Raw genomic sequence first — 27971 nt, 5'->3', positions numbered from 1 at the left:
CTTCACTGTCCACTAACCGCTTCTCCATTACAGATTTACAGAGATCCAAAGATTACTTGAACCCCATCACGCATCCCACAAGCCTGTTCAGATCCACTGTTCCGAATCAGAAATCTTTGGAAACCTCTTGAAAGCAAGAGAGAGTTAGCAATGTGAATTCCCCAGACAGCTGAAGCAAACAATCCCTTAGGTTTGAGCTTCAATGGACTTCACAGAAGCGTTTAAACAATCTGGGCCGTGTGCTTTCTCTCCAAATGCTCGATTTCTCGCCGTCGCCGTTGATTACCGCCTTGTGATTCGGGATGTTCTCTCACTCAAGGTACGACCTTTCTCTGCCCAAGATCAAAATGCTGATCTTTTACATTTTTGTTTATTTTTCCTGGTAGCCATAGCTTGCCGTTTGAATTAACTGTTTTTATCTCGGTATCAAGGGCAGTAGAGTTCTGCAAAAAAAAAAAAAAAAAAAAGGTTTAATTTTATGGAAACTATTGGTTCTAAGCTCAGTGGGTTGATAGCTAAAATGTATACTGTATAGCTAGAATGTATTGGAAAAAAATAATTATAAGCTAGCTTTTTTTATTTGGCACCTTTAGAAATTTTTACATCCTTGAGGTTTGAGGTAAGAGGTTTGTACTGTGACAATGAATATATATATATATACACCTCTCCCGTGTGAACTACCTATTATGCATCTTGTAATATGTAATATTAAGATTGTGCATTTTGTAATGCCTGATTGTGCAGTTCACACGTGAACATTGCCCATATACATATATATATATATATATATATATATATATATATATATATATTTGGATGACGAGGTAAACCCGCAGCCACAGCCACTAGATGGGTGTGTGCACACGCATTTTGGTTGTGAACTACCTGTAGTTTCTGTAATCCAGTAAATGCGAAAACACGGTCGAGTTTTATCAGTAAAAAGTCTTGCTTGGGAGTGATTTTTGAAAGTTAGAGAACATTTCAATATCTATTCTGAGAGGGACATAATAATGAAGTAAAAATGAAATTTCAGGAAGCTATTATTAAGTTGCATATGGTTTTACGGTTTAGGAACTGAAAAAATGCTGTTGTTATCTCTGTTTGTGCAATAGGTGGTGCAACTATTTTCATGCTTGGATAAGATTACATACATTGAATGGGCACTTGATTCACAGTACATCCTTTGTGGTCTTTACAAGAGACCAATGATCCAAGCATGGTCACTGACGCAACCTGAATGGACATGTAAGATAGATGAAGGTCCTGCTGGTATTTCCTATGCTAGGTGGAGCCCTGACAGTCGACACATATTGACTACATCTGAATTCCAACTACGGTTAACTGTTTGGTCACTACTCAACACTGCATGCATACATGTGCAATGGCCAAAGCATGGTTCGAAGGGAGTATCCTTCACCAAGGATGGAAAATTTGCTGCAATTTGCACAAGACGTGATTGCAAGGACTATGTCAATCTGCTGTCTTGCCATACATGGGAGATAATGGGTGTTTTCGCTGTAGATACATTGGATTTGGCTGATATACAATGGTCACCTGATGATAGTGCCATAGTAATCTGGGATTCTCCTCTTGAATATAAGGTGCTACCTTCAATGCTCTTTTTATGACTATGAATTCTCCTTCTGTCAAGACTTTACATTCTCATTATTTTACTGATTTGATAAATGAATTATGAGAATAATTTCCCTTGTATTTCCTGAGAGTTGGACTGTTGTGTTAATTATCTGGGCTTCATTTTATTCTTCTAATTTTTATTAGTGAAGTTGATCAACCATTAGACATGTGGCTGATTTATCAGTGGACTTGGAAACCTCTGTGTATCTTTCAAACAAATAGACAAAAACACATTGTTACAATACTTCAGACACAGTACAGTTATTGTATGGGGTTTCATAAGTATGCTGCTTCTGCTTTCCTTTAGGTTTTGGTATATTCACCAGATGGGCGATGTCTGGCCAAATATCAAGCATATGAGAGCGGTCTGGGTGTGAAAAGTCTTTCATGGTCACCTTGCAGCCAGTATTTAGCTGTAGGTAGTTATGACCAAATGCTACGAGTTTTGAATCACTTGACATGGAAAGTATTTGCAGAATTTGTGCACTTGTCAGCTGTTCGAGGTCCTTGCGGTGCTGCTGTTTTTAAGGTGAATACCTTCTCATTTACTGGTGCAGATACGGGACATTTTTTGTTTTGGAAGGCATTCTAAAGTTCTCTTTTACCTTTCAGGAAGTAGATGAGCCATTGCAACTTGATATGTCAGAATTATCATTGAGCGATGATTTTTCCCATCACAATAATGGTAAACATTAGGGTCCGTGGAAAAATATTCTCTACTTTTTCCACTCCTTTCTGTCATCTCGAATTTCAATTGAAGCCTTTGAAGGCAAAATACATTGCTGCCTGAGTAACATATTTAATTACAAATTCAAAATCTATTTCTTTAAGGGTCTTTCCTATTTGCATTTCACTTTGATTCGTTGTTGGTTACCTCAGACTACAAAGCACCTACATGTATGAAATAGAAAGGTTGGACTTATTTTGCCTTTTTTTTTCTAGATAATGCTCCCGAAAGACAAATTCAAGTCAGGTATGATGTTATGGAAGTGCCTATTACACTCCCTTCTCAAAAACCTGCTGCGGATAAACCAAACCCCAAACAGGGAATTGGTAAGGCTGTTTCCGATGCAAATAACTTATTCAGTCACGAACCCATACAAATCCTCTGCCTATAATAATATTGCAAAATCCTTTTTCAAGTCATTTAAGTTTGTTATACCGTTAAGCAGGATCTATAGTCTTCTCTTCTTTTGGGCAGGCCTGATGTCGTGGAGCCCCGACAGTCAATATATATGCACTCGCAATGACAGCATGCCAACCGTCCTGTGGATATGGGACATACATCATCTCGAGCTAGCTGCCATCTTGATACAAAAGGATCCCGTTAGAGCAGTAGCTTGGGACCCTTGTTGCACACGCCTAGTTTTATGTACCGGAAGCCCCCATTTCTACATGTGGACACCCTCGGGCGCTTATTGCATAAACGTCCCTCTTCCTCAGTTTTCTGTTCTCGATCTGAAATGGAGTTCGGATGGCAGCTGCCTTCTCCTAAAAGACAAGGAGCTGTTTTGCTGTGCTGCTGTACCATTACTACAAGAATCCAGTGACTACAGCTCAGAGGACTGATGAATAATGTATTACTGATCTCTGCACTTAAAAGCATTAATGACCAATGGGATTACGAGATTTTCGTTCTTCTCGGGGATCGTAAGGAGGGATCTATCAAGAGCTTCTTTCCCAGGCTTCAAACTGATTGTATTTGTATTATTATGCATTTTATGCTTCTGTAACTTATGTACAAGCTCTATAGCACAGATGTTGCAAGGACCTGTATGATATATCCTTCAAAACTGTTTAGCCTGTGAAAATGCAGCTTATTATGTACTGTAGTTTTGATGGAATGCTTTATACATCTGTCCTATCATGACATAACAAATTATTAGCTATTCCCAAAATTATGTTTTCTGGAATTAATACCTTTGATCTTGACTATAGTTGTTGTGTATATCTTATGTGTACTTTGAAAATGACATGCAATGAAGTATAATGGATTGGAGTTTTGTTTTTGTGGTTTGAACTTAATTGTAGATCCTGGTTCAAAAATAACCTTCAGATTCTGTATCTGTAGTTGTCACATTTTATACTTGCAGTTGATAGTTTTTGCACCTGTAGCTATCATATTATGTGTCAGTAATTATCAAGTTATTTGTTTATATGTACAAAAACTGTTAACTATAGGTACAAAATGTGTTAACTAAAGGTACAGAATTTTTGTATTAGGTTCACAATGCGATATAAAACATGATCTATGGTATAACAATGGCATAAAGTGGCTAAAGCAATCTTGATGGGGTGGTGCATTGTCAAACAAATTGACTTGATATCTCATTTTGTTAATAATCCTAATAGCATCATCTTATGGGTCATTATTGGAGGGTAACATAACAAAAAAAAAAATATCATCGTATCCTACGACATAAAATTTTTTGAGGTTGAAAGATGAAATATCTTGGTTGGATGAAGTCACTCATTTTGGATTTAGTGGCTGCGGCCTGAGGTGACTAAAGAATAATTATTAATTAGGTTATAGGATTGCAAAACCAAACTAATCCTATCATAAGGCAATTTATAAATGAGTGACAAGTGTATTATTATCTCTTTTGATTATATATGTAAAAGGTATTTTATCATCAATAAAATATTTTGTGATTGGCAAGCGTTTGTCTTTATGAAAATCTCTTCGTCTTTTACAGTTTCACATCACAAAAAAAAAAAATACAAAAAAAATATCGATAAACTATACTTTTTAAGTAATTAAGTTGCATGTATTTAATTTGTAAGTAAATAGTAAGTCTTAATTAGCAAGTGCAACATATTATGAATGCAGTACCATATTTAATATAATTTGAAAAAAAAAAAGAGTATTTCTTTGGAGTGATATGATGAAACTGTTCTTATATTGTATGTGTGATTAATGACAATAAAAATGAGATGATGAAAAGACTAATTGATGAATGATAGATTTGTCCTGATTCTATCATATATTGGACCATCTAAACATTAATAAATATCTTGATGAAATCTAATATATAGTGTTAGGGGAATATGCGACAGATATCCCCGGCCACATAGGGAGGGTACGTAATGGCTAATTAAGTTGTGTCTTTTCTTTTTTTTCTTTTTACAAGAAAAATCTCATATTCAATATTCTGTCTACGCTAACTGTGTATGGAATAAATTTTGTTCATGTATAATAATTTACAAATTATATAGAAGTGATAAATTAAACTGCACTAAACAGATTATCATACATGAAAGATTCATGTTCTGTCTTTTTATGATTTTGTCATTACCAAGAATTTGTACACATCTTATTCAAATTAGTGACATTATGTAGAAATATGCTAAATATTAAACTTACTTATACAAATGGTGTATTTATATATATAAGATGCAGTTCAAATGCGGCAAGGGGTTAGGGACTTAGGGCTTAAGTGCTTAACGTGTGGTTGGTGCAGATGCACTATTAGATATGCATAAACACATTAATAATGTTAGGAAATGCATCACAATAAAACACACCAATGCACCAGTTTTTACATTTTTAGAAATTAAAACATTTCGAGTTATAAAGGAAGAAAATAGAAAAAAAAAAAAAAAAAAAAGAAATTAAACAGTTTTCACATTTTTAGATTACAGTTTCTGGCCGTACGTAGATAGAACTTAACTGTATTTCCAACATCAACTGTCAATCTTTTACCGCCATTTTGCTCTTGCTTTCCTTCCTCCGTTTCCGGTTAACTTTGGCCGGCGGCAACGCCTTTCCGGCGTCCATCGGGAAGTTCAGAATCGCCTTGCTACCTCTCATCTTGAATGCCGCGCAGTCGTAAGCGCGTGCCGCGTCCACTTCGTTATCGTAAGTCCCCAGCCATATCCGGCATCCTTTCCGGGTCGGATCTCGGATTTCCGCCGCGTATTTTCCCCACGGCCGCCTCCTAACCCCTCTGTAATACCTCCCTTTTCCGGGGCGACTAGCACACGAAAAACCCGACCCATATTCGCCCTGCCCGCTTGAAATCCAAGAGACATGTTCTGTCAAGATTGGATTTGGAGCGGGCGGTGTTTGCTGTTCTTTCACGCCTGACATCTTGTCTTCAAAAATGTCGGGTTTGGTTTCATAAAACTGGGGAAAATTGAGGTGCGGGTTAAAATAAGGGACACTAGGCAAGTCAGGTTGATTTAACTCAGTTAAGTCCGAATTACAAAATTCGAACTTTATAGAGAAGAAATTCGTTCCACTAAAAAAATCTTGATCCGTAAATTGTAACGGAACAAGTTCGGTTGAAAAATCGGTTGCGATTTGTGGGTTGGTGAAGAGATTATTGTCTGGGAAACAGAAGTTAAGGTTGTCGATGAAGGCCTCCGACGTCGTGGCCGTCGAGGTAGCAAAGTCTCCGAGAAGGTGTTGGCGTATCAGCTCCAACGTTATACCCTCGTCTTGAGTGGCCATCATCATGCATATATGATATATGTATTTGTGTTTGTAACTTTGTATGTATATGCAGCTATAGAAATGACAGATATGAATTATCATATGACATATATTTATAGGTGTTTTAGGTGTTAACAAAAGAGTGGCGGCTGGCTATGTACATGGAGAATGAAAATAACATAGGTTAGCGCAGTCTTTGGATGATTGGATCCCAATTGTGAAAATCCATGAAAATATAATCAGGTAAATTAGTCTAAATTGTCCATAGATAATTGGCTTAAGCCGAGAAGATTAATAGGCAACACGATAAGTTGAACTTGTACTTTATACTTATCAAGTCAAGTGTTCAACCAACTCCGTTGAAGTTGCCCTAAGAACTTTGCGGTTGTTAAGCTAATTGCGACTAATTCGATCGGTGTGAAATATATATCGCTCTCAGGTAAACCAATATAAGTTGTTCATAACTGACTGGTTCAAATCGAGAAAGTCGATACACAGCTTCCACGAAAAGTAGAGCTTGAAACTTTGTAGTTAACAAGCCAATCTTCTGACCAAACTGGTTGCTGGGGTTTTCCCAAAAAATCTGTACTATTTATTTACTGGTGAAATTAATTTATTAATTTATTTGAATTGATCAATCAATTAAGTTGCATTTAGGAGACAATTCAGTCTTTATATGTAATGCTACGGTTGTATGTGATAGGGTAAAATTTTACTTGAAGATGTGCACTGAGTGAACCCGTAAATAAATTACACTACACTAAGAATATTACGTGTGACATATTTTATTCAGTCGGTCACCTTTTTGTAGCAACTTATTTTCTAATTAATTAATGAATAGGTTAGTGGTTGTTTTCCTCGAGAAATATATGAGCTGGGTTAGGATGTACAATTTGGTCTCGTGACTTTGTTAAAAGACATTTGTGTTGCTTCAATTCCTTAATATTTGTAAAGTTATTCTCAAAATCAAGAAACGTTCCTATATATTAATTAAGGACGATATGGAATATATATATATATATATATATCTACCACCTACTTACGAACATCATGCGTGACATGCATTTACTTGCATTTTGAAAATGAGGGCATTATTAGAATCTGCAAAGCCTAAGTAATTACTTAGTAATAAACATGCTAAGTTGCCAGCAATATAGTTGTAAGTTCGTAGGATTGTTTTAATTTTTTTTTAGACCCAGAACTCCCAGAAGAGGTTATTGTCTCCCATGATTGTTTTATTTGTATGAGAATTATGTTAGAAAATTATGTGTAAGATGAATTTTTCTAATTGAGAATTAAACTCTCGTTTATTAAGAGATGTCAAGAGTTCAAACCCCCTCTCGTATGAAAAAATAAATCTGGCTAGCATTTTGCCGTACGCGCTTAAAGGTGACTCTTTACTCAGGACCAAAAAAAATTAATTTAAATTAGTTTTAAAGTAGTAGAGATATTGGACGCTAGCTATATGTTAAAAATAATAATTTAAAAAATTGTTCAAAATAATTTATTTGGCTGTTAAAATATCTTTATCTTCTTAGTGTATGTATTCAACGCAACTTATTTTTTAATAATAAATAAATAAGTTTAATAAGCTATAAGCCAAACATATCACATTTTAAACATATTCGTTTTCTCACGGTTCACTTCATATTTTCAATATCATGAATGGTAAGTCTTGTTTTGAGTTTTGACCTAATTGGCTTTGGACTGGTGGGTGCGGTTGCAAATTGCAATAGCTACAGGTTTGAACTTTGTGTGCATTATATTTTCTATCTTTACAAAAAAAAAAAAGAGTCCAATATTTAATAATAATAATAATAATAATAATGAAAAAATGTTTCTTTCATTGCAATATTAAATATCATAAACCGATATATTCAACGCATAAATTAATTCAAGCAAGAAACTAACATATGCCATGAAAAGCGGTGATCGAGTGGGTAAAGCATAATTATTATACTAGAAATGAGTTTGTAGCATATGCGTCCAGGTAACTCCAGACGCAGATTGTCCCCAACTTCGGAGGCAAATGACTGTTTTTGTACTAGATAATACCCTTTCGATTGAACGCGTCACACAAGATTTTCTTGGAATGATTTGCCTTTCTTGTATGATTTGCGTATGCACAAACAGAATTTATCTTTATTAGCCAATTATATAAAAAGAAAGAAAAAAAAAAAAAAGAGGAAGAAACTAGCGTATATATGTCCATTTTCTTCGTACATGGATTCACATGAGATCACATGTTGAATGTACGATGATATTTTTTCTTTGTTTCCTATAGAGATAATTTGTTCCTATACAACAACATGAAGTTACTATATATTCATATGATACATCGATTGAAATGATGATAGTTTTAGGATAATTCAATGGCACACTTAATTATGTATTAGTTGGCAGTTTGAGAATATTATGACATGGGAAACTAAAATGAGGAATTTGTTCATTGATGGACCATTGAAAGAATATGTATATTTAGTTGAAATATAATATTCTTTTAAATCTCTTGATTTTCACATCCAAGATGAAAATATGACAACCTAGATCATATCTTTTCCTTGATTTTCACAACCAATTGGAGACTTTAACGAATGAATTGAACAAAACTTCTAAGGCAATTAAGATGCATACATTTTATCAATTGACTTTTTTGGATCATTATAATAACCAGCTTTCACTTTTAATTAAGTGGAAGAATTTTCAGTCTATAAAATAATTTTTTATTTTAGTGTCAAAAAAAGAAATTCAAAATGCTAGCTTTCCATAATACATACAAAATACTCCCGACCTATATTATATAGTGGGGCCAAGGTTAATTACAAGAAAATGAATTGGAGTCGTGTTCATTTAAAAATAAATAATAAAAAAATTGCATAGTATATTGACTATATTCGGATGAAACTAAAACAAAAAAAGTTGAATATTGTTGTGAAATTGGATGAATTTTCGTGTAAATAGTTGTATGACTTTGATTGTACTAAAGTAATGAGACAAGGAGAAAAACAGAAAAATATTGAGAGAATAATCGATTATCTTATTAATCATCTTTCAGTTCAATATATATATAATATACAATGTTCTAATATGACTATAAGATTAATTAATACGGATAAAGATGTATTATCATAATATAATCTCTATACTAATGTTCACATTTAATTATTTACAATAAACATAACCGGTACCCAATTAAGTAGTTGAGATAATGTTATAAACATATTTCTTTCTCTTTGATTTTTCAATATAGGATATACTTTAACGAAAGTTGATGATGGAGTTAGCTTAATGTATTGCTTTTGCTTGCAAGGTAAGGGCTTTTGGAGGAAAATAAGAGATAGATGTATGAACACTTCCTCTCTCTCTCTATATATATATATAGACAATATAATTGGAAAAAAAGTCATTTAACTTATTAAGGACATAAGTACATGATGATATGCCAAGGATCTTGTAATCCAGTGGCATCAAACCCTTCCCTTTATATGGGAGGTGGTGGGTTCGAGCCTCATACTTCAATAGGTTGAGAAAGTAGTTTTGGATAGTCCATAAGACAATTTTTTTTAAAGATGTAATGCCATTGAAGGCGTGATTATGATTCTAGTATCAGAAGCTTTTCGAGTTCGATTCTTGTCAATACCCTCTCGGTCAAGACCGTTGCATGGGTTTGCATACTATTACATAGCAGTGAGATTTATTTAGTGCATACTATTGGATAATGGACGGATTTTCCTCGCATTAACAAATTGATGTAATTAAAGAATAAAGAAATTTTTGTTATTGGGAGATTATGGGATTGGAGAGCATCGATTACTCTTTACTTATTGAAAAAATATTTGTCAATGAGAGGTACTATTAACAGTAAGAATTAATTGAATTTAAAGCTCTTTTTTTTTTTATGAAATTAATGTGAAAACTATTATCAACCACGTACACTTGTTGGTCAATTACGCTAACGTTTTTCAAATAATTGAACTTATACAACTATTATATATTATCCCATAAATCAATTCCAATAAAAAGTTGGAAAAAAAAATTCATAGTATATGGTTGTTTGTTATATCTAGTAGGGCTATTTAATGCGAAAACAATCATAGTTGAAGTATCTAGTTCAGCCAGTTTTAACCATCCGATAGTGTACATCGACTAAACTCAAGTTCTTGTATAATAGTTGCGGGCCAAATGACATAGCAGATGTTAAATGCATTAAAAAGACCTTTTGCAACGCGTTCAATTGAGAGGACGTGTTTGTAAAAATTACACTCGTAATTTTCAAGTACGAGAATTATGCTCCACCTACTTGGCCACCCGTTTTTACAATATTTTAGCCAACTTCGACTATAGTGGTTATTGATGAGCTTACCAAAATGCCTTAGCTTGGACTTTAGGTTGGTTGATATAATGCCGGTGTGGCCTTGATGATAAAGTATTAAGTATGCTTTCTTAAAGCAACAAATTCCATTTCGAATCATTACATTCTTATTATCATTTAAATTTTTCCCAATAATAATAATTAATAAAGTCTTGCTTGATATATTATTGGTGGGGTTATTGTATATGGATCTAGTCCAACGAGTCATAAGAGATTCAGGTTAATTATATTAGTAAAGGAAAATGATAAATAAATTCTAAAGAAATAAAATTTCGATCACGTGTCTTGAATTTATGAAAGAAAAATAAATGAAAGTAATAAAGGATGTGACTCACTTTTTTTTTTTTAATGAATCAATGTGTAAAATATAAATATGGAGTAAAAGGTGCGAGTATGTGTAGTATTACTTATTGGTAAATTGTATGACGCACTTAAAAAACCTAGGTGACTAAAAAGGGACAAAATAATTATACTTAGATCAAAACACCTATCAAGCTAATATACTAGTAGCACACCCCAAAGGCCCAAATTGTGGTCTGAGTATAAGAAAGTGATATCATTAAGTCAAACGATGCAACTATATGTGAACACGAGTTCTCAACTCGTTCTATTATATTGGTTGTAACTATGCGTTAATGTTCTTTAATGTACAAATACATGGGCTTGACACCCAACTAGAGAGTCAATCTCTTGTATTCACAACATTATTCTACTAATTTGCATTCGTAATCAACACTTACTGAAATTTAAAAGCGAGCCCCACTAAAATTGTCATACCTTTAAAGTTGCTATACCAACAATAGTTTGGACCTATCAATATTTAGGCAAATTAATATATAGCAGGCCAACCACCCCATCATTTTAAAAGAAAGGCATCCTAGTGGTCCATAAAAAGTTTAGTACTAATAGTGAGTGTTACTTATCATTGACATTATTTTTGATAAGATCAAGAAATTATAAAGTTTAATAGAAATAAAATGAACAAAGATTGTCATGCCCAAAATTTTATTTCTACTCACAAAATCCCTAAAATCTAGAAATCAATTACAAAGCATGAAGGTAAGTAGGTAACTATATTAAAAAAGAGCTTGTGCAACAGATTCAATCAATAAAGTGTTTTAGCAAGAATCAAGCTCGTAACTTTTTGTGTTTTTAAATTACTTATCTTAATTTTTATGAAGTATTTTTTTTTTTTTTTGGATCAAGACAAGAGGGGGAGACCCAAGCTAGGCACTCTCTCGCTCTACGAGTAGTCATCACGATATCATTATCGACAAACTCTTCACAACGAGGGCGAGTTACCAAATCAGCCAAAGCGACTTGTTGCTGGGTATCCAGGGAAACAAGAGCATCCACCACCCTGTTTTGCTCACAGTATAGTATATAATTTATTGTATTAATAATTTTTTTGAAATTAAGATTTATAAAAGTGAAGTTTATAGTAGGACTAATATATTTACATAAACTAAAGCTTAAATAATAAAAGATATTAAAGATTGAAATTAAGAAATATTTTCACCTCAGACATATTATAGTCAGGTGCACCATAGTCATCTAAATCTAATTAATCAATACAGTTTCTTAAACTTTAATTCCATAGTTAAATAGATTAGGAGATAACGGCGATAACGGCGGCATTTCAAAAACACCACCATTTATATCATTATAGTCCCAAACGGTCATCCAGCTTGACGGCGTTAACGGGGTGGCTGCCACGGCGGCATAAAGTCTATCGGATTCTTCGGACAATTCCGTTTTAACCTCCTTTGTGATCACCACCTCATCATCGGCGTCGGAGTCTCTTCTCCTTTTCCGGCCAGATTCCACCGGCGGCGGCGGCGGCTCATTTCCCTGCCGGAAATTCTCGACTTCCAAAGGGAAATTGAGAATCGCCTTGCTCCCTCTCAGCTTAAACGCCGCCCTATCATAGGCTTTTGCCGCCTCCACCGCCGTGTCGAACGTTCCTAGCCAAACCCTAGCCCCCTTTTTGTTCGGGTCGCGGATCTCCGCCGCGAATTTCCCCCACGGCCGCTGCCGGACCCCCCTGTAGTGGCGATTCGCGTCGCCGGAGTCCTGAACCACCTGGACTTTAACCTTCACCTGCGGCTGAGGAACGGCGATGTTAAGATTAGGTTTCCGGCCGTTAAACCTCCTCGGAGGGCTGATTATAACCTGTGGCTTCGATTCAATCTCAAACAAGTCAGATTCAGTGAAGAATTCATCGTTTTTCAGCTCAGAAACGCAGGATTCAGAGCTGGATGGGGATTGATTATCACAGAAAGTTTCTGGAAATACATCGTCGAAAAGATGATGCTTGATGAACTCAAGTGCGGAGACTTCTGCAGGTGAGCCCATTTTTTGAAATGGAGATTAATGAAAATTATGAGAGAAGATAAGGGAATTGAATTAAGAAGTTGAAGTGAATAATTGTGTGGAAGAAAGGGAGTGTGGGATAAGGTTTATATAAGAGTTTGGAAAAGTTATTGGAGTGGGACCCGGAGGAGGATTCGCACGAGGCTTCTTGGTGGAAGTAGGAAGTATCCTCGAAAGGATCATTCAACAATTGGGGTTTGGAGTAATGGAATGGAATGGAATAGTTTATAAGTTTCCATCAACCTCAAATGTCAAAAGATTGTGGTCGATAAAAAGCAAAATTTATAAATTCATTTTAGGTTAACTGATAAGTTGAGTTGTGTTCGAAAATTTTTAGAATAAATAGATTTTTATATATACAATTATGATTAAGTGAGAATTACCTCTTAGATAATAAGAACTGCTGATCAATTCTAATTGTTAATGTGGGGAGATAAACTAACTATGCTAAAGTAATAGTTAATCGCTAATATGTAACCATATCAAAGATTGTCGTTGTAGTTATAGCTTATTACATGTTTGCAATTTTTACATAAAACATGATTCTCACCAAATGTATCTGTACTGTGTATGTGTGTGTGTAGTGAAGAGATCAAATGCGAAGGCGCAACCACGTGAAAAATAAGGTTAAATCTTAGTCATTGATCTAATCAATATCAACAATTCAGAGTGAAAGAAAATTAAATGTGATTGTACATCTTTGTATATTCGCCGAGTGCACAATTTTAGCCTTCGAGTGCGCCATATTTTTGTGCCTTTGAATGCACATTTTTGTGTTTTCAAGCACACATTTTAATTTGTAGATTAGAAGCGTAGAATCTTTTTTTTAAGAGCAGTTAATTTGGACTAAATCAATAATATTTAAAAGTAAAATAGTATTTCACCTGAGAGCTCCTTCGCACATTCACACATGATCTTGGACTTATACGCGTATGTGTGCGCGTGTGCGCGTGTGTTAAAAGATTTTGCGTTAAATATTCTTTTAAATAATAGTTAAGTTCGTAGATTAGATTAATTCTGAATCAATTTCATAGTGATGAGAAATGTTAGATGAATGTAAAAGTAATTTAAAAAAATCCTTGAAAAAGGATTTATATAAAATATCCTAAAAAAGGATCGGATTATAATATATAGTAGTAATGGAGTTGAGAATTTAAAAAGATTGGGCGGATTTAATTATGCAAATAATTGTATAAGTGGCCACGAATGGATGATGCTACGTCTGCTGTCCTTTTGCTGGTCGTTTTTTTTTTTTTTTAAATTATTTATAGTAATGATGGTTGTTGCTCCGCACGTATTTATATTTGAATAATAAGTAGATTTGTTAAAGCTTTTAAACAAAAAAAAAAAAAAAAAAAAAAAAAGTAGAGTTGTTAACCATAAGTGAGTTCGATTAATTCACAGTAACTAATGAATATATATAATTAACACTAAGTTACCTTAAAATTCATAATAGAGTTTTTGACACCCTTTAAAGTTTAAAATTCTATTTGACATGAATATGATTAATCTCGGTGAGTGGTATTCTAACTACTGTACTTTAACTAAAAAAATTTGCAATCTAACAAAAGAAAAAAAAATGCATTGTCAAGTCAAATGGTCAGCATTGTGAGATAGAATGAAAATGGCAAAATATATAGCATTATTTTTAAAACTAATAATTTAAACAAAATTATTCTCACAATAAATTCAAAAGATATAAAATAATATCTCATAGAAATTTCAACCCATACTTTCGCACGTCTTTTATGTTTACTGAATACTCCGTATATGATTGCTTCTTTGACCCAAACCAAATAATTACATATATGGTTTTTCCAGGAAGCTTACATATTTGCAAACGTGCTGCAAAAAATTATTTAATTTCTAGGCAAAAAAAATATTCTTAACTTGACAAAAAAAAAACTCCAAATAATGTGCCAATGTGTATACTATAACTAAGAAAAAGTAGTACAATGTTGTATATACTACATGTATCATGACTAGAGAATCATGGATTTCTAACCACTCAAAACAAGGGAAAATTTTTTTATATATATATTCACTTTCTTGTCATTGTTTGTAGGGGTTAACAATTCGATTGGTAACCATAAAGCTCAAAATTTAAAAGTGGTAGGTACTCATTTCTCTTCTTGATTTGAGTCGGTCAGTCATGGGTAACCTAATTGTTTTAATTAGTTTCTTGTAGTCTTTTGCCGATTAGAGTCATAATGTGTTATTCATCCCGAGATATTTTCAAATAGCAACTATAAGTTTTCTTCAAAATTTAAAAAAAATAAAAAATCTTGGTTTCTCTCAGAAACTTTAGGTCACAATTTCTGCAGTCAAGCAAGAAACACCCCCACCATGGTTGGAAAATTGGTGGAAAACCAAATTTCCAACGACAGATTGTAAGTCTTGAACCATTTTTTGTGATAAAAAACATTAAGTTTTCCAAACCGTGGTATACATATGTTGTTGCTCTTGGTTTTGCTGCTTTTTAAAAAAAAAAATCATGTAAGTGTAATTTTAATTCAACCCAGTTTAATTTTTTAAAAATTGTTTTTAGTGGAATCATTTAATACAGACGAATAATTAGACAAATAAAAACTAAAGAATTCAATAGTATAGTAGTATACACTAGTACTAATTAATAACATGTTCACATCAATTAAAGCCTAAATGAATAAAAAAATAAAAAAAATTAAGTACAAGTTGAAGCATGTGCATTTGAGATTTGAACGTATCAAACGTGTGAGCATTATTGTACTTTAATTTAATGCAATGTGTTGTATGATTATTGCATGTATGTTAGTTGCACATTTATCTCACATACCTTACACTAATATTGCACTTAATTTCTTTTCTTAGTATTTTAATGGCCGGGAAGTATGTTAAGTGATGAGGCTGGGAAATCTGTAGTCACAATTTAAGGGTATGCACTGGGTAAACATTGTATTTGTTAATAATTTGTAAATCACACAAGAGAGGTAAACTGCACTATGAACGCTCTGTGCAATGGACTATGATTTTTGTTAGTTTTTTCTTACATGTATACTGTGTTATTTTTTTATACAATATTTTCTTATTCTAATCGGTCGATAATATAAGTGATCAGAATTCTTTGATAAAANTTAAAAAAAAAAAAAAAAAAAAAAAAAAAAGTAGAGTTGTTAACCATAAGTGAGTTCGATTAATTCACAGTAACTAATGAATATATATAATTAACACTAAGTTACCTTAAAATTCATAATAGAGTTTTTGACACCCTTTAAAGTTTAAAATTCTATTTGACATGAATATGATTAATCTCGGTGAGTGGTATTCTAACTACTGTACTTTAACTAAAAAAATTTGCAATCTAACAAAAGAAAAAAAAATGCATTGTCAAGTCAAATGGTCAGCATTGTGAGATAGAATGAAAATGGCAAAATATATAGCATTATTTTTAAAACTAATAATTTAAACAAAATTATTCTCACAATAAATTCAAAAGATATAAAATAATATCTCATAGAAATTTCAACCCATACTTTCGCACGTCTTTTATGTTTACTGAATACTCCGTATATGATTGCTTCTTTGACCCAAACCAAATAATTACATATATGGTTTTTCCAGGAAGCTTACATATTTGCAAACGTGCTGCAAAAAATTATTTAATTTCTAGGCAAAAAAAATATTCTTAACTTGACAAAAAAAAAACTCCAAATAATGTGCCAATGTGTATACTATAACTAAGAAAAAGTAGTACAATGTTGTATATACTACATGTATCATGACTAGAGAATCATGGATTTCTAACCACTCAAAACAAGGGAAAATTTTTTTATATATATATTCACTTTCTTGTCATTGTTTGTAGGGGTTAACAATTCGATTGGTAACCATAAAGCTCAAAATTTAAAAGTGGTAGGTACTCATTTCTCTTCTTGATTTGAGTCGGTCAGTCATGGGTAACCTAATTGTTTTAATTAGTTTCTTGTAGTCTTTTGCCGATTAGAGTCATAATGTGTTATTCATCCCGAGATATTTTCAAATAGCAACTATAAGTTTTCTTCAAAATTTAAAAAAAATAAAAAATCTTGGTTTCTCTCAGAAACTTTAGGTCACAATTTCTGCAGTCAAGCAAGAAACACCCCCACCATGGTTGGAAAATTGGTGGAAAACCAAATTTCCAACGACAGATTGTAAGTCTTGAACCATTTTTTGTGATAAAAAACATTAAGTTTTCCAAACCGTGGTATACATATGTTGTTGCTCTTGGTTTTGCTGCTTTTTAAAAAAAAAAATCATGTAAGTGTAATTTTAATTCAACCCAGTTTAATTTTTTAAAAATTGTTTTTAGTGGAATCATTTAATACAGACGAATAATTAGACAAATAAAAACTAAAGAATTCAATAGTATAGTAGTATACACTAGTACTAATTAATAACATGTTCACATCAATTAAAGCCTAAATGAATAAAAAAATAAAAAAAATTAAGTACAAGTTGAAGCATGTGCATTTGAGATTTGAACGTATCAAACGTGTGAGCATTATTGTACTTTAATTTAATGCAATGTGTTGTATGATTATTGCATGTATGTTAGTTGCACATTTATCTCACATACCTTACACTAATATTGCACTTAATTTCTTTTCTTAGTATTTTAATGGCCGGGAAGTATGTTAAGTGATGAGGCTGGGAAATCTGTAGTCACAATTTAAGGGTATGCACTGGGTAAACATTGTATTTGTTAATAATTTGTAAATCACACAAGAGAGGTAAACTGCACTATGAACGCTCTGTGCAATGGACTATGATTTTTGTTAGTTTTTTCTTACATGTATACTGTGTTATTTTTTTATACAATATTTTCTTATTCTAATCGGTCGATAATATAAGTGATCAGAATTCTTTGATAAAAATATTATATCTAAATTCTAACTCTCAAAAAATATATATATTTTAGAAGAATTTATTTCAATTTTGATATGTCAAATTTTAAGTATCCACCATCGTAATTACAAATCTTGCATTCCCATAAAGGCATCCACATTAGTTGGTTTTTGGCTCGTTTTTGCAGTTTTATACTTTCTATGCCATGTAAATGAGAGAGAACAAATGTCATCACGCAAGACCTTGATTTTTTGTAGGACCCGCTGGAGGGAGAAAAAGCAATGACAGTTGCTTAGAGACGCGTTTTTCGCACTGTCTGTGCCCAGTCGAGAGGTGCAATGCACGCATTAAAAACAGTTTTTTTAGTCTTTTTATTTTTCTTTTTTGCATTTTTTTCTCTCGGTTTCTTTCTTTTTTTTTTTTTTTTCTTATACTCTCTCTTAATTGGCACCTCGAAAACTAATCCAGATACCCCACGAGAATCAAAATTGTATAGGATGTAAATCAGAATTGTCAGAGACAGGATAATAAATGTGGAGTGTATAGTACTTGTGAGGTTCCATGTTGGTTCCTCGTCACGTGAGAAGACCAAATGGACAACCAGACGGACTTATTGTCTCTCAGGACAATACTTTTCAACGGTTTTGTATTATTATAAGACTAATATTCACTGTTTTTAATGCTGTCTCTATCGCTGACGTAAATACTTGACTTCCATGCATCCCCAACCCACTCGTCAACTTGCACAATAATTGTATTAACGTAGACTTAATGAACCAAATTTTGAAATTCCATATAGGTGAATATATTAAAAATCGGCTTCAATATAATAAGAAACTTGAGTTTAATTAGTAAGTGTAAATTCGTCTTAATTTTATTTCTCATTTTATGCTTTAAATGATAAGTTGATACATTTTGGAGAATGATTGCGTTCTTAATTAATTCTTTTTTAATATAGTCATTTTTTTTATTTGTTGGTGGGGTATATATAGTCCTTAATTAACATTGTCATATTTAATTCTTTATTATTACAATTTTTATTCAATTAACTTTTAATATACACCTAAAATAATATATTCGATAATGGTACAATCTTAGCATCGTCTCTATGTCCAACTAAAAAATTAAAAATCTGCCTCATCAATCGGTCTATGTACCTCTAAATACTTGTACACTATTAATGTTCAAAATAAGACTAAATTCATCCTCTCTTTTTAGAAAAATAAAAATTTTATAGAATTTAAACGTTGTACCCTATATATATATATATATATATATATATAGAACTCATTATGTTGTACTGATGATGAGGGCGGAGGCGGCGGCGGCCAATCAAATGAATCCAACATTTTTCAATCTCCTTATCTCTATAATAGGCTAAGTATGAGTATGTAATAGTTGTGATATATAGTGTGATTTCACTAATACTTACATCTAAATTAATTAAAATCGACCACTCATGCAAGTATGCAACTTGCCTTTGCGTTTTTCAAAGGAATGAAGATAGATTAGTCGACATTGATGTAATGTGTCTAGCTATTATTGATGGGATATTTACTAGAAATGTTTTTCAATTTTTCGCCCGTGAATTGCAGAGGACGAAATACTATACTAACTACTTTTAAAAATTGGTCGCGAGAGAGAGCCTCTATGCTATACAATTCAGGATCCTACTAAAAAGCTGTATATATATATATAATGGTGCAAACACATTTTCCGAACCTGGATGAGTGTTTTATCAAAGCATTTTCATCCTTAATTCCAACTCAAATGAGTCTATTTTAAGAATTAATTCTCATTCACACATTATTAGTTTTAAGCTTAAAATATATCAATTTTTTCGTCTCATTACAAGTTAGGAGAATGTATCAATCAATTGGTTTGATGTCTACCTATATTAATATTAAATAATTGTTATTGTGATACAATAAATTAAAGTTGAATTATTATATGGAGAATGCTGCAAGTTAACCTAGACAGAATGCTAAGCCGACATTGTTTAAGGTCATGCCAATTAATCAATATCTACTTTTGATTCAAAGAACTTTGGGGACAAAATACAAAGAGTTGTTGATCAACTTGCAAAACAAAGCCCAAAATCTTTACTCAAAAGAACCTGATTTTATCTAGTGCATATCTTCAAGTAATGGTTACAATTTGTTTCATTACCTAACAAAAGTCCAAAAACTTTTATTATTATTATTATATATATAATAATATCACATTTCGAGTGAGTGGAATCATGTTCTTGACTTCTTGCATTAAAAGGTTACGTATTTGATTCTTGCCAACACTCTCTTTGTCGAGCATGCTACACATAGTCTTTCTAACGCGTGTTAATTACTTCTCATGTGTACGAAGTTTGCACGGAAACAATTATATAAAAGCATATATAAAGTAAATTTTATTTTTGTGTAATACCACGTAAATCAAATTCTGTATAATAATTACTCCTATTAAATTAAACGAACAAAACATATTAAGATAAAAATAAAATTCGTAACTTTTTAATACGATACAAAATTCACCCAACCACCTCTTGGGTGTTTCTTCCTTTTTACTCATTTAGCACGAGGTTTGACAAAAGTGCAGCGATGTACATATCAGGATCACCTTTTTACTAAAGAAGATTATTACAAGACAACAGCGTATCTAATCTAGCCGCAAATTAATTATTTTTTTTCTTCTTGTTTAATGTATTTTATGTGCTATATATATTGTCGGCTAAGATATTTAAGATGATTTTATGGCCATCGATTCCTTATTTTCTATTTTCGGACGTAGACATTTATCTTTTTGAAATATTCACAATTCTTTATCAACTACCATCTATTAAAAAAAGTTAAATTACACTAGCAGAATATCCAGAACTTATAACCACCCGTTTACAATGATAACTGAGATGTCATCACATTACAGGATACTTGATGGATAAAGATATATATTAATTTACAAAAAAATTTACAATTGTTATTGAAAATAATATATTTTGGATAAGACAGTCTTCCCCATTAATTTCTATTGAGTTGTACAAATATAATATTATGAGTGTACCTCCATTAGTATATTGAATGATACCATACCCTTTTTTGCAATAGATGAATTTGTTGGTTAGATAGTCTATAAATAACTTGCAAAAAAATAGTAAAATCAGAACTTTCAGTCGAAAGTTAAATAGTTAGGTAGAGGATACATACCCGCCATTAATATGATTCATAATATCTTCACTCTAGATTGATTAACTTTTACGCTATATATATTTCAAAATTCAAACCTCCCATGTGTGATGTATATACCATTCTTCATGAGCGGAGTTTACCTAATGCGTGCACACCCTCGGGCCTTAGATAGTGAATGCTGATTTTTTTTTCTTGATAGTAACCCACCCCCCCCCCCCCCCCCCCCCCCCCCAAAAAAAAAAAAAAAACTAATAACATAAATCAATCATACTAAGGGTGTGTTTGTTTGCACATGGGAATCAAAATCGGAATGAGTATCAAATACTTGGTAATAGTAATGGGTTTTAGTGACAGTATTTTGCATGTTTGGTAGTAAGCTGGAATGAGAATGATTATTAAGGATGAGTTCGGCTGTTAGGTTTAGCTATCAGGAATGAGTATCAAAGTCATTGTCTTGTTTGGTTGACAAGTTTTTAGAATACTACTATGGATTTTAATTACCTTTTAATTGCAAAATACATTGGCTAATAAAATATGAAGAAGGGAAATGAAACCCTTATTTTATTAGGGAATGAGTTTTGCAATTAATGGGATAACCAAAACCCATAGTAGTATTCTAAAAACTTGCCAACCAAACAAAAACAATGATTTTGATACTCATTCCTGATAGCTAAACCTATCAACCAAACACACAATCGTAAGTTACATTAATTGATTGATCGATTTACACGAAACTTCCCCTTCAATCAATTTAGTTGAAACTACACTATACAAAAACAAATAATGTATGCATGCATGGTTCGACAAGTGGAATTTGAACTGAAGACGCAATTGTGGTGGCAAATAGAACCAAGTTGTGTAATCATCCATCCGACCAGATCAGAGGTAATTAATGAACGTGGAACAGTACAAGCTAACCTGTAAGCAGCTTCAACGTCATTTAAGGTTAACGTTATATTCCAATTTGTCATTTTCATGATGTCTTTTTTTATCCAAGATATCACTGTTTGGAATGTGATATTTCACTCCCGTATCCGATGTGCTTTAGAATATGTGCCCAAGAATGTCAATAAAAACCTAACTTTACGCAATTTCCTTAGAGCAACTGTCATATGGTTAGGTATTTTTATTATGTTTAAGATTTAACAAGTCTTTTGGACAGTTTTTTGGAGTTAAGTGAAAATAATATCATCATGAGTTACTAGTAGACAGAAAGAAATACAATTGATTTTATATTAGATTGTTTTACCTAGAATGTATTTTCTTTTAGTGAAAATATAATAATGTTGAATTTCAATTCATACATGCATCTGCTATACGAGGTTTCACGTTTTAGACTATAAATGCATTTACGTTGTATAGTTTTTTTTTTTTTTTTGAAAGATACGTTGTCTAATGTTATTAATAGGTAAATTAATTAGCTCCTAAATATTTTAAATCAACCAAATTGTTAGCTAGTGCAGTTTCAAAAAGTTATTTCGCAATTTCAATTCAATGTCGGTATAAAAGTCTTTTGTATATAATATAATATAGTTTGTTAAAGCTTTAAATTAAAGGGTAAATAAAAATGTTACAATATAATTTATACTCACAGTTTACGGAATGTGTATTAAGTAAACTTTATTTTTATGTTATAACTCGTAAATCATTCCTTCGGAGTCACTACTCAATGTTTTGTATATAGAGTAAATTTTACGTTTCTATTATATGTTAGTTGTTCTATTACGTTAGTTGTTGTTACATATTAGTTATATGTTACTGAAAAATAATAAATGTTGAAGTGTAACATAGTGGAAGAGACTCATTCATTCTTAACCAAATGTCAAGGGTTTGATCTCTCACTGATCTCTAGGCTACACTCAAAAAATAGTGTTAAATTACTAGCTTCCAGAATGCTTTTGTAAATGTTGTATAACTTAGGGTTAAATTTCTAGCTTCCAGAAGGGTAAGTAAGAAAAATTCAACCATGGCAGTATTTTCAACTCTTTACGGTTGCGTTGCAGTAAAAATGGTGGCGAACGGCGGCACGGGGCGGAGACCACTTTGAATTGGCTAGTGTGACCACAAGACACGCAGCGCATATATAAGAAAACATCATCAGAGAACAAATAAAAAACAAAAACACCCATGTGCCCATGTCGACAGTGACAATCGGTCAAACGTCAATCTTCAAACGTTGAACTTTGAAAACATTTCTTCATATCCCTCTCTGATCCGATGCTATATATACATTATAAGACGACTTTTGTGTTTTTTCTTAGTATTTAAATTCGTTCCTTTTGATTTCTTAGCTCCAAGCAATCATTAAATTTAAGAAAGGTTCGCAATCCCTACTTTAATGTGTATTTAAGATAAAAATAGTATTTTGATTCTAATCAGTAAATGATCACAATAAGATAAATTAACTCATAGCTGACAGCGAATTCAAACAAAAAGATCAATAGACAGCTCTCACTAAGAGTAAATTAAAACTTAAAATTTTGTGGTTTGAAGTCAATTGTCGTCATCAACTTGACTTGGTTATGGTAATGATTACTATTTGATTAACATTAGCACGTGTTTAATCTTAAAAATTTCCAAAATTTATTTTTATTTTCAAATTAAAATATATTTTTTAAAAATAAACGGTTTGTAGAATATTGACTTTGAAAACAAGGTTTGAAGACAAATGTATAATTTCTTCTATATATTTTACTCAGTTATATTTGAATATGCAGGTTGTTTTGAATATTTGGCAACAATACTATATTATAATGTAGAACAAAAAATATATAATAATGAAAGAAGAGATACAAAGCTGCATGGGTGCAATGCATTTCATTAAAATAAACAAGCTAAGCAACATAAGTAATTTATGTACGACTTTGATAGTATTTTCTTATAATATTTGGTAAGATGTCGATCGTCTAACTTTACTGTCTTCACAATTTTTAGTTTTGAAAAAAAAAATCATTTGCATTATTTTGATTTTTGGTCATGAACTTGAACTTTATTAAGCATATATTATATTGTATCATTCTTTTTTACCTGATATATAGTTGGTACTTGTTTACCTAAAGGTGTGCTTTAAGTGAAAACCGTCTTGGGACTCTAGTTGACAAAACTAGGTTTCTCATAATTGATTGGCTTAAACTAAGAAGGCTAATAGACAGCTCGATTCCATGAGAGTTAAACTTGGAACCTTATTTATGGTTACGAAATCAATTCAATTGTCTGACCAACTTGGTTGGAATTCACCTTTTGGAGCAAGCCTAATTGAGTTAGTTGAGCAGTTGGCTTGATAACCACAATGTTCTAAGTTCAACTTTAATTTCGTGTAAGATGTCTATTGACATTTTCGATTTGAACTGGCCAACTATAGATAACGTAGATTGGTCCGTTTATCTCATTGACCATTTGCCATCTAGGGTCATAATGTGGGTTTTTTTTCAAAGTATATCTTTAAGTAGTGGTTGCGGACTCTTCCTTAAATTTTTAAAAATAAAGGCATGCATATACCATACTATATATGCCACCTATTTCATCTAGGTTCATTCCCCAACTTATTTATGAATTAAGAATATTATGTAGTGTGATGATACCTTTATTACTATTCCAAGTGGATGGTCACATGATCAAACCTCGGTGATCTAATGATGGGGCTATTGATTCTTTTATCTGAAAAAAATTGAGAAAGTATATAATAGAATAGATACTATCTTATAAAGAATCATAAGTGTTTCAAAAATAATGTAATTATGCTTTCGGTTTTCAAGTTAATTATTAATTTGAAATGTAGTCATTAGTATTGTCTCTAATTGTCTAAACTTGAGGTAATCGTCCCAATTTTTCAAATAAATTGATTATATTGCGTATTAGGTATCCAATGAAACCCTAGATATATAGACCAAGACATCTTCAAAATTGGGTTGGCATGACTTAATTGGAGATCAGATGCCTTTAGACTAATGATAGTAATAAATTGTCAAATTACTGTTATTGGGTATAAGCATCCTTTTTTTTCCCATGTAATTAGAACCTTCGTTAATATTAGTCAATTATTTATGAATTTTTATATGCCGTATTGAAAAGATTAAACCCATCAATTTATGCAATTGTTAATTAAATAGACTTCATTGGGTGTTGGAAGACGAGTTGAGTTCAGTATCTTATTATTAAAACATACATGATGTTAGCTGTTATATAAGTATTAAGAAAAAAAATTGTTTCCTCATTATTATTAATTATATGATTTTTTGTATAGTGATAAATAGATAGTATTGACAAATTATAATATGGTTTTACGATTGTATAACCGGTTTTATATGTGAACCATGTTAAAGAACTATGAGGTAATCGTTTTATCAAATAAGAGTCATCGAACAATAAAAGATGCACTCATGTTAGGTTGTATAGTAAGACAAGAAGTGTGAATACAAAGAACAATTACATGTTACAAATGACCTTTGAAAGTGCAAATGTCAGCAGGTAGCAGCAGTCTTTAGTTAGCCTAGGTAGCCAGCTTCTAAGGTTCGGTCTAGATTGCCTATCTAAATCCCCAATTGTCAACTATATTATTCATTACACATATAAGCATGTGCAGTCAAAGTGAAGGTTATTATGGTGTGTTCAGTACATATAGTCAATTTTGCAAACGAATACAAGTATGAAATCGTATCATGGATCTTTATCCGTAAGATCGGTTAGATCAGATTAATATGTAAATATAATACTAAGCTAATTAAGAATAAAGTATTTATTACTTATAAGGGAAAATGTAATACTTTTGAGGACAAATGATACTGTTACATTAAAAGTAATATTATTTTTTTCATCAAAAGTATTACATTTTTCCTTATAAGTAATGAGCTAGTATAAGTATTACATTTCATCTTGACTCGACCTGTTTTACGGACAAAAATATGTGAAACAGTATCACATAAATTTTTACCATAAACAAAAATCATGAATTTATAATCGTAACTTTGTAATTTTTTTACAATCAAATCTTCGATCCTTTGAACTGATAAAGTAATTAAAACCTTTTAAGTTATTTTTCTCATTTAAATATTGAACTTTAAGATTGAAACCGATATTGTGAAAGGGAAAGGGAAAGGCGGCGCCATATATAGCTGGCTGTAATAGCAACACAAAAAATGAGATATTATTATATATAATTTGGTCCGTCGACATTTACTGTATGATAGTGCTTTGTGATTTTTCGTCTAATCTTGAAGAGTTGAAGTATCACAAATTATATATCCACCCGTCCACTATTGCTATATAGTATGAGTTAATAACAAAAATTATCTTTGATTTTTTATTAATTTTGTTTTATTTGACTTTTGTGGCTTAATTTAGTCTTAAATATAATTTTTATGTTTTTCTCAATGTAGTCATTCAATTCGTTTACATTTTCATCAATTTACTTTTAAATCCAAGGGTATTTTGTAATCACAATAATCTCTCCTTTAGGAGAGAAGGAAAAAGCTTCAAAACTCCATAGCCATCAAAACTTTAAACTCTGCTGAGAGACCGAACTAAATAGTGATCGTGAAGATATGCATAAAGAATTGTGAGTGAAGATGGTGAGAGCACCCTCTTGTGAAAAAATTGGTTTGAAGAAAGGGCCATAGACTCCTAAAGAAGATCATATTCTGACCTCTTACATTGAAAGGAACGATAATGGAACTGTATAGCCTTTCTTAAACAAGTTGGTAAGGCTTAATATTTTCTAGTTCTTAGTAAAATCCTGAAAAATTATAGGAGATTAGATGACGAAACAAAATGCAAGATTGTTAATCTAATGTTGTTTTTTTAATGATGTTCTTAGGATTGTTAAGGTGCGGAAAGAGTTGCAAGCTGCGGCGTAAGAACTAGGCCGGTCAACAATGGTTATTGCAATTCGAAAATGAAGACGCAATAAGCTAATGTCAATCAGCTAGTTAAAGTAGCGTTTTCAATTCGTTTTTAGTTTATTAACATCAATAAGATAAACTAAAAAATTATTTATTACCAAACATTCATATTAGTTATTTGACCATTCAAATAAACTAAAATTGATCAAACAAGCTATACTTTAGTTGATAAGTCATTTTCCAAACACCCTAAATATAAAATAATCATATAAGAGAGTCTAGCTAAACCAACTTCCTCTAAGTCATGATAATAGCCAAAGAATCTTTTAACTATATTAATCGGTTTGGTAAGAATTGTTTATTCCATTCAAATAATAAAACTTTCGATATTTACGACAAACATATTTGGTGTTTTTATTAAATAACATTAAAAAATTTATTGCACAGTAATATATTAAAATAAAAATAAATTATTATAGAATTGATAATAAGGGATGTTTCTTCCTAGCTTCTGGCAATCCAATCCAATGCTCTTCGTTGTTTGTGAAAGCGGCTTTAATCGAGGCAACTCAAACCACCTGCGATTATTTTATGAAATAAAACAAGAGATTTGCTTAATTAATATTATTTCCTGATTTAAATATGTAGTGCCGTACAACGTTAAGCAACTAATCACTTTATTTAATTATAAAACACGATGGTTAAACAATTTTTTTTAATTATTATTATTTTTAAAAAAAGTTGTCTTGACCTTTCGCGATATGCATCATCACAGTACTCTCCCTATGCCATTTGATAGACACAATCTTTGAATTATATATATTAACACTAAAGTATTCTCATTAGTATTTTGTCGTATTAATGCATATAGGTGGGTCTATTATTTTAATTGCCTTTTAATGTTTTCAAGATAGTCTCGGTTCTATATTTTCTGTATTTGTTATTGTTCAAAGAGTCAATACTTTACCACTGAGGTTTGATCCTGTGACTTTTTCTCAAGGAGAGCGATGCCAACTGAGCGCAAAGTGCTTAGCATAATGTGCTACTTTTAATTACTAGTAAAAAATTAATATTTATTATTATTATTATTATTATTTACATGTTACTCTAACATTTTTTTATATTAAAACTTTTCGATTAACCTATCTCATGCCATGTTTTTAATTTTCATGCTATGAGTTCAACAGATTCATATAATTGTCAACATTCACATCGACTCATACTCCAAACTTTTCTTGACACCACCAATATCAAGTAGCCACTTCTTAGCTAGGTCA

At 31.9% G+C, this 27971-nt stretch overlaps 3 protein-coding genes across 3 annotated transcripts; 1 reads left to right on the top strand and 2 right to left on the bottom strand.

Annotated features, from left to right (window-relative positions):
- The first annotated feature begins 14 nt into the window (after nt 1-14).
- LOC116012139 (WD repeat-containing protein WRAP73) lies at nt 15-3572 on the top strand. Its single transcript, XM_031251614.1, has 6 exons — nt 15-319; nt 1113-1601; nt 1943-2164; nt 2248-2320; nt 2578-2688; nt 2837-3572. The coding sequence occupies exons 1-6, from the start codon at nt 203-205 to the stop codon at nt 3202-3204; spliced, it is 1380 nt and encodes a 459-aa protein (XP_031107474.1). The 5' UTR covers nt 15-202; the 3' UTR covers nt 3205-3572.
- A 1599-nt stretch (nt 3573-5171) lies between these two features.
- LOC116011914 (ethylene-responsive transcription factor 5-like) lies at nt 5172-6122 on the bottom strand. The gene has a single exon (XM_031251347.1). The coding sequence runs from the start codon at nt 6092-6094 to the stop codon at nt 5327-5329; it is 768 nt and encodes a 255-aa protein (XP_031107207.1). The 5' UTR covers nt 6095-6122; the 3' UTR covers nt 5172-5326.
- Nucleotides 6123-11862: 5740 nt separating this feature from the next.
- On the bottom strand, nt 11863-12869 carry LOC116011913 (ethylene-responsive transcription factor 5-like). Its single transcript, XM_031251346.1, has one exon. The coding sequence runs from the start codon at nt 12795-12797 to the stop codon at nt 12024-12026; it is 774 nt and encodes a 257-aa protein (XP_031107206.1). The 5' UTR covers nt 12798-12869; the 3' UTR covers nt 11863-12023.
- Between the last annotated feature and the right edge of the window lie 15102 nt (nt 12870-27971).

Source organism: Ipomoea triloba, chromosome 3 (genome assembly GCF_003576645.1).
Source record: "Ipomoea triloba cultivar NCNSP0323 chromosome 3, ASM357664v1".
Taxonomy (NCBI): Eukaryota; Viridiplantae; Streptophyta; class Magnoliopsida; order Solanales; family Convolvulaceae; genus Ipomoea; species Ipomoea triloba.
This window is presented reverse-complemented; position numbering and strand designations above follow the sequence as displayed.

Excerpts from the sequence above, each read along its gene's own strand:
- LOC116012139 (XM_031251614.1), top strand. The coding sequence starts at position 203 with ATGGACTTCACAGAAGCGTTTAAACAATCTGGGCCGTGTGCTTTCTCT. Across the intron at positions 2,321-2,577 it reads TTTTTCCCATCACAATAATG|ATAATGCTCCCGAAAGACAA; the intron begins GTAAACATTAGG and ends TTTTTTTTCTAG. Across the intron at positions 2,689-2,836 it reads AAACCCCAAACAGGGAATTG|GCCTGATGTCGTGGAGCCCC; the intron begins GTAAGGCTGTTT and ends TCTTTTGGGCAG.
- LOC116011914 (XM_031251347.1), bottom strand. The coding sequence starts at position 6,094 with ATGATGATGGCCACTCAAGACGAGGGTATAACGTTGGAGCTGATACGC.
- LOC116011913 (XM_031251346.1), bottom strand. The coding sequence starts at position 12,797 with ATGGGCTCACCTGCAGAAGTCTCCGCACTTGAGTTCATCAAGCATCAT.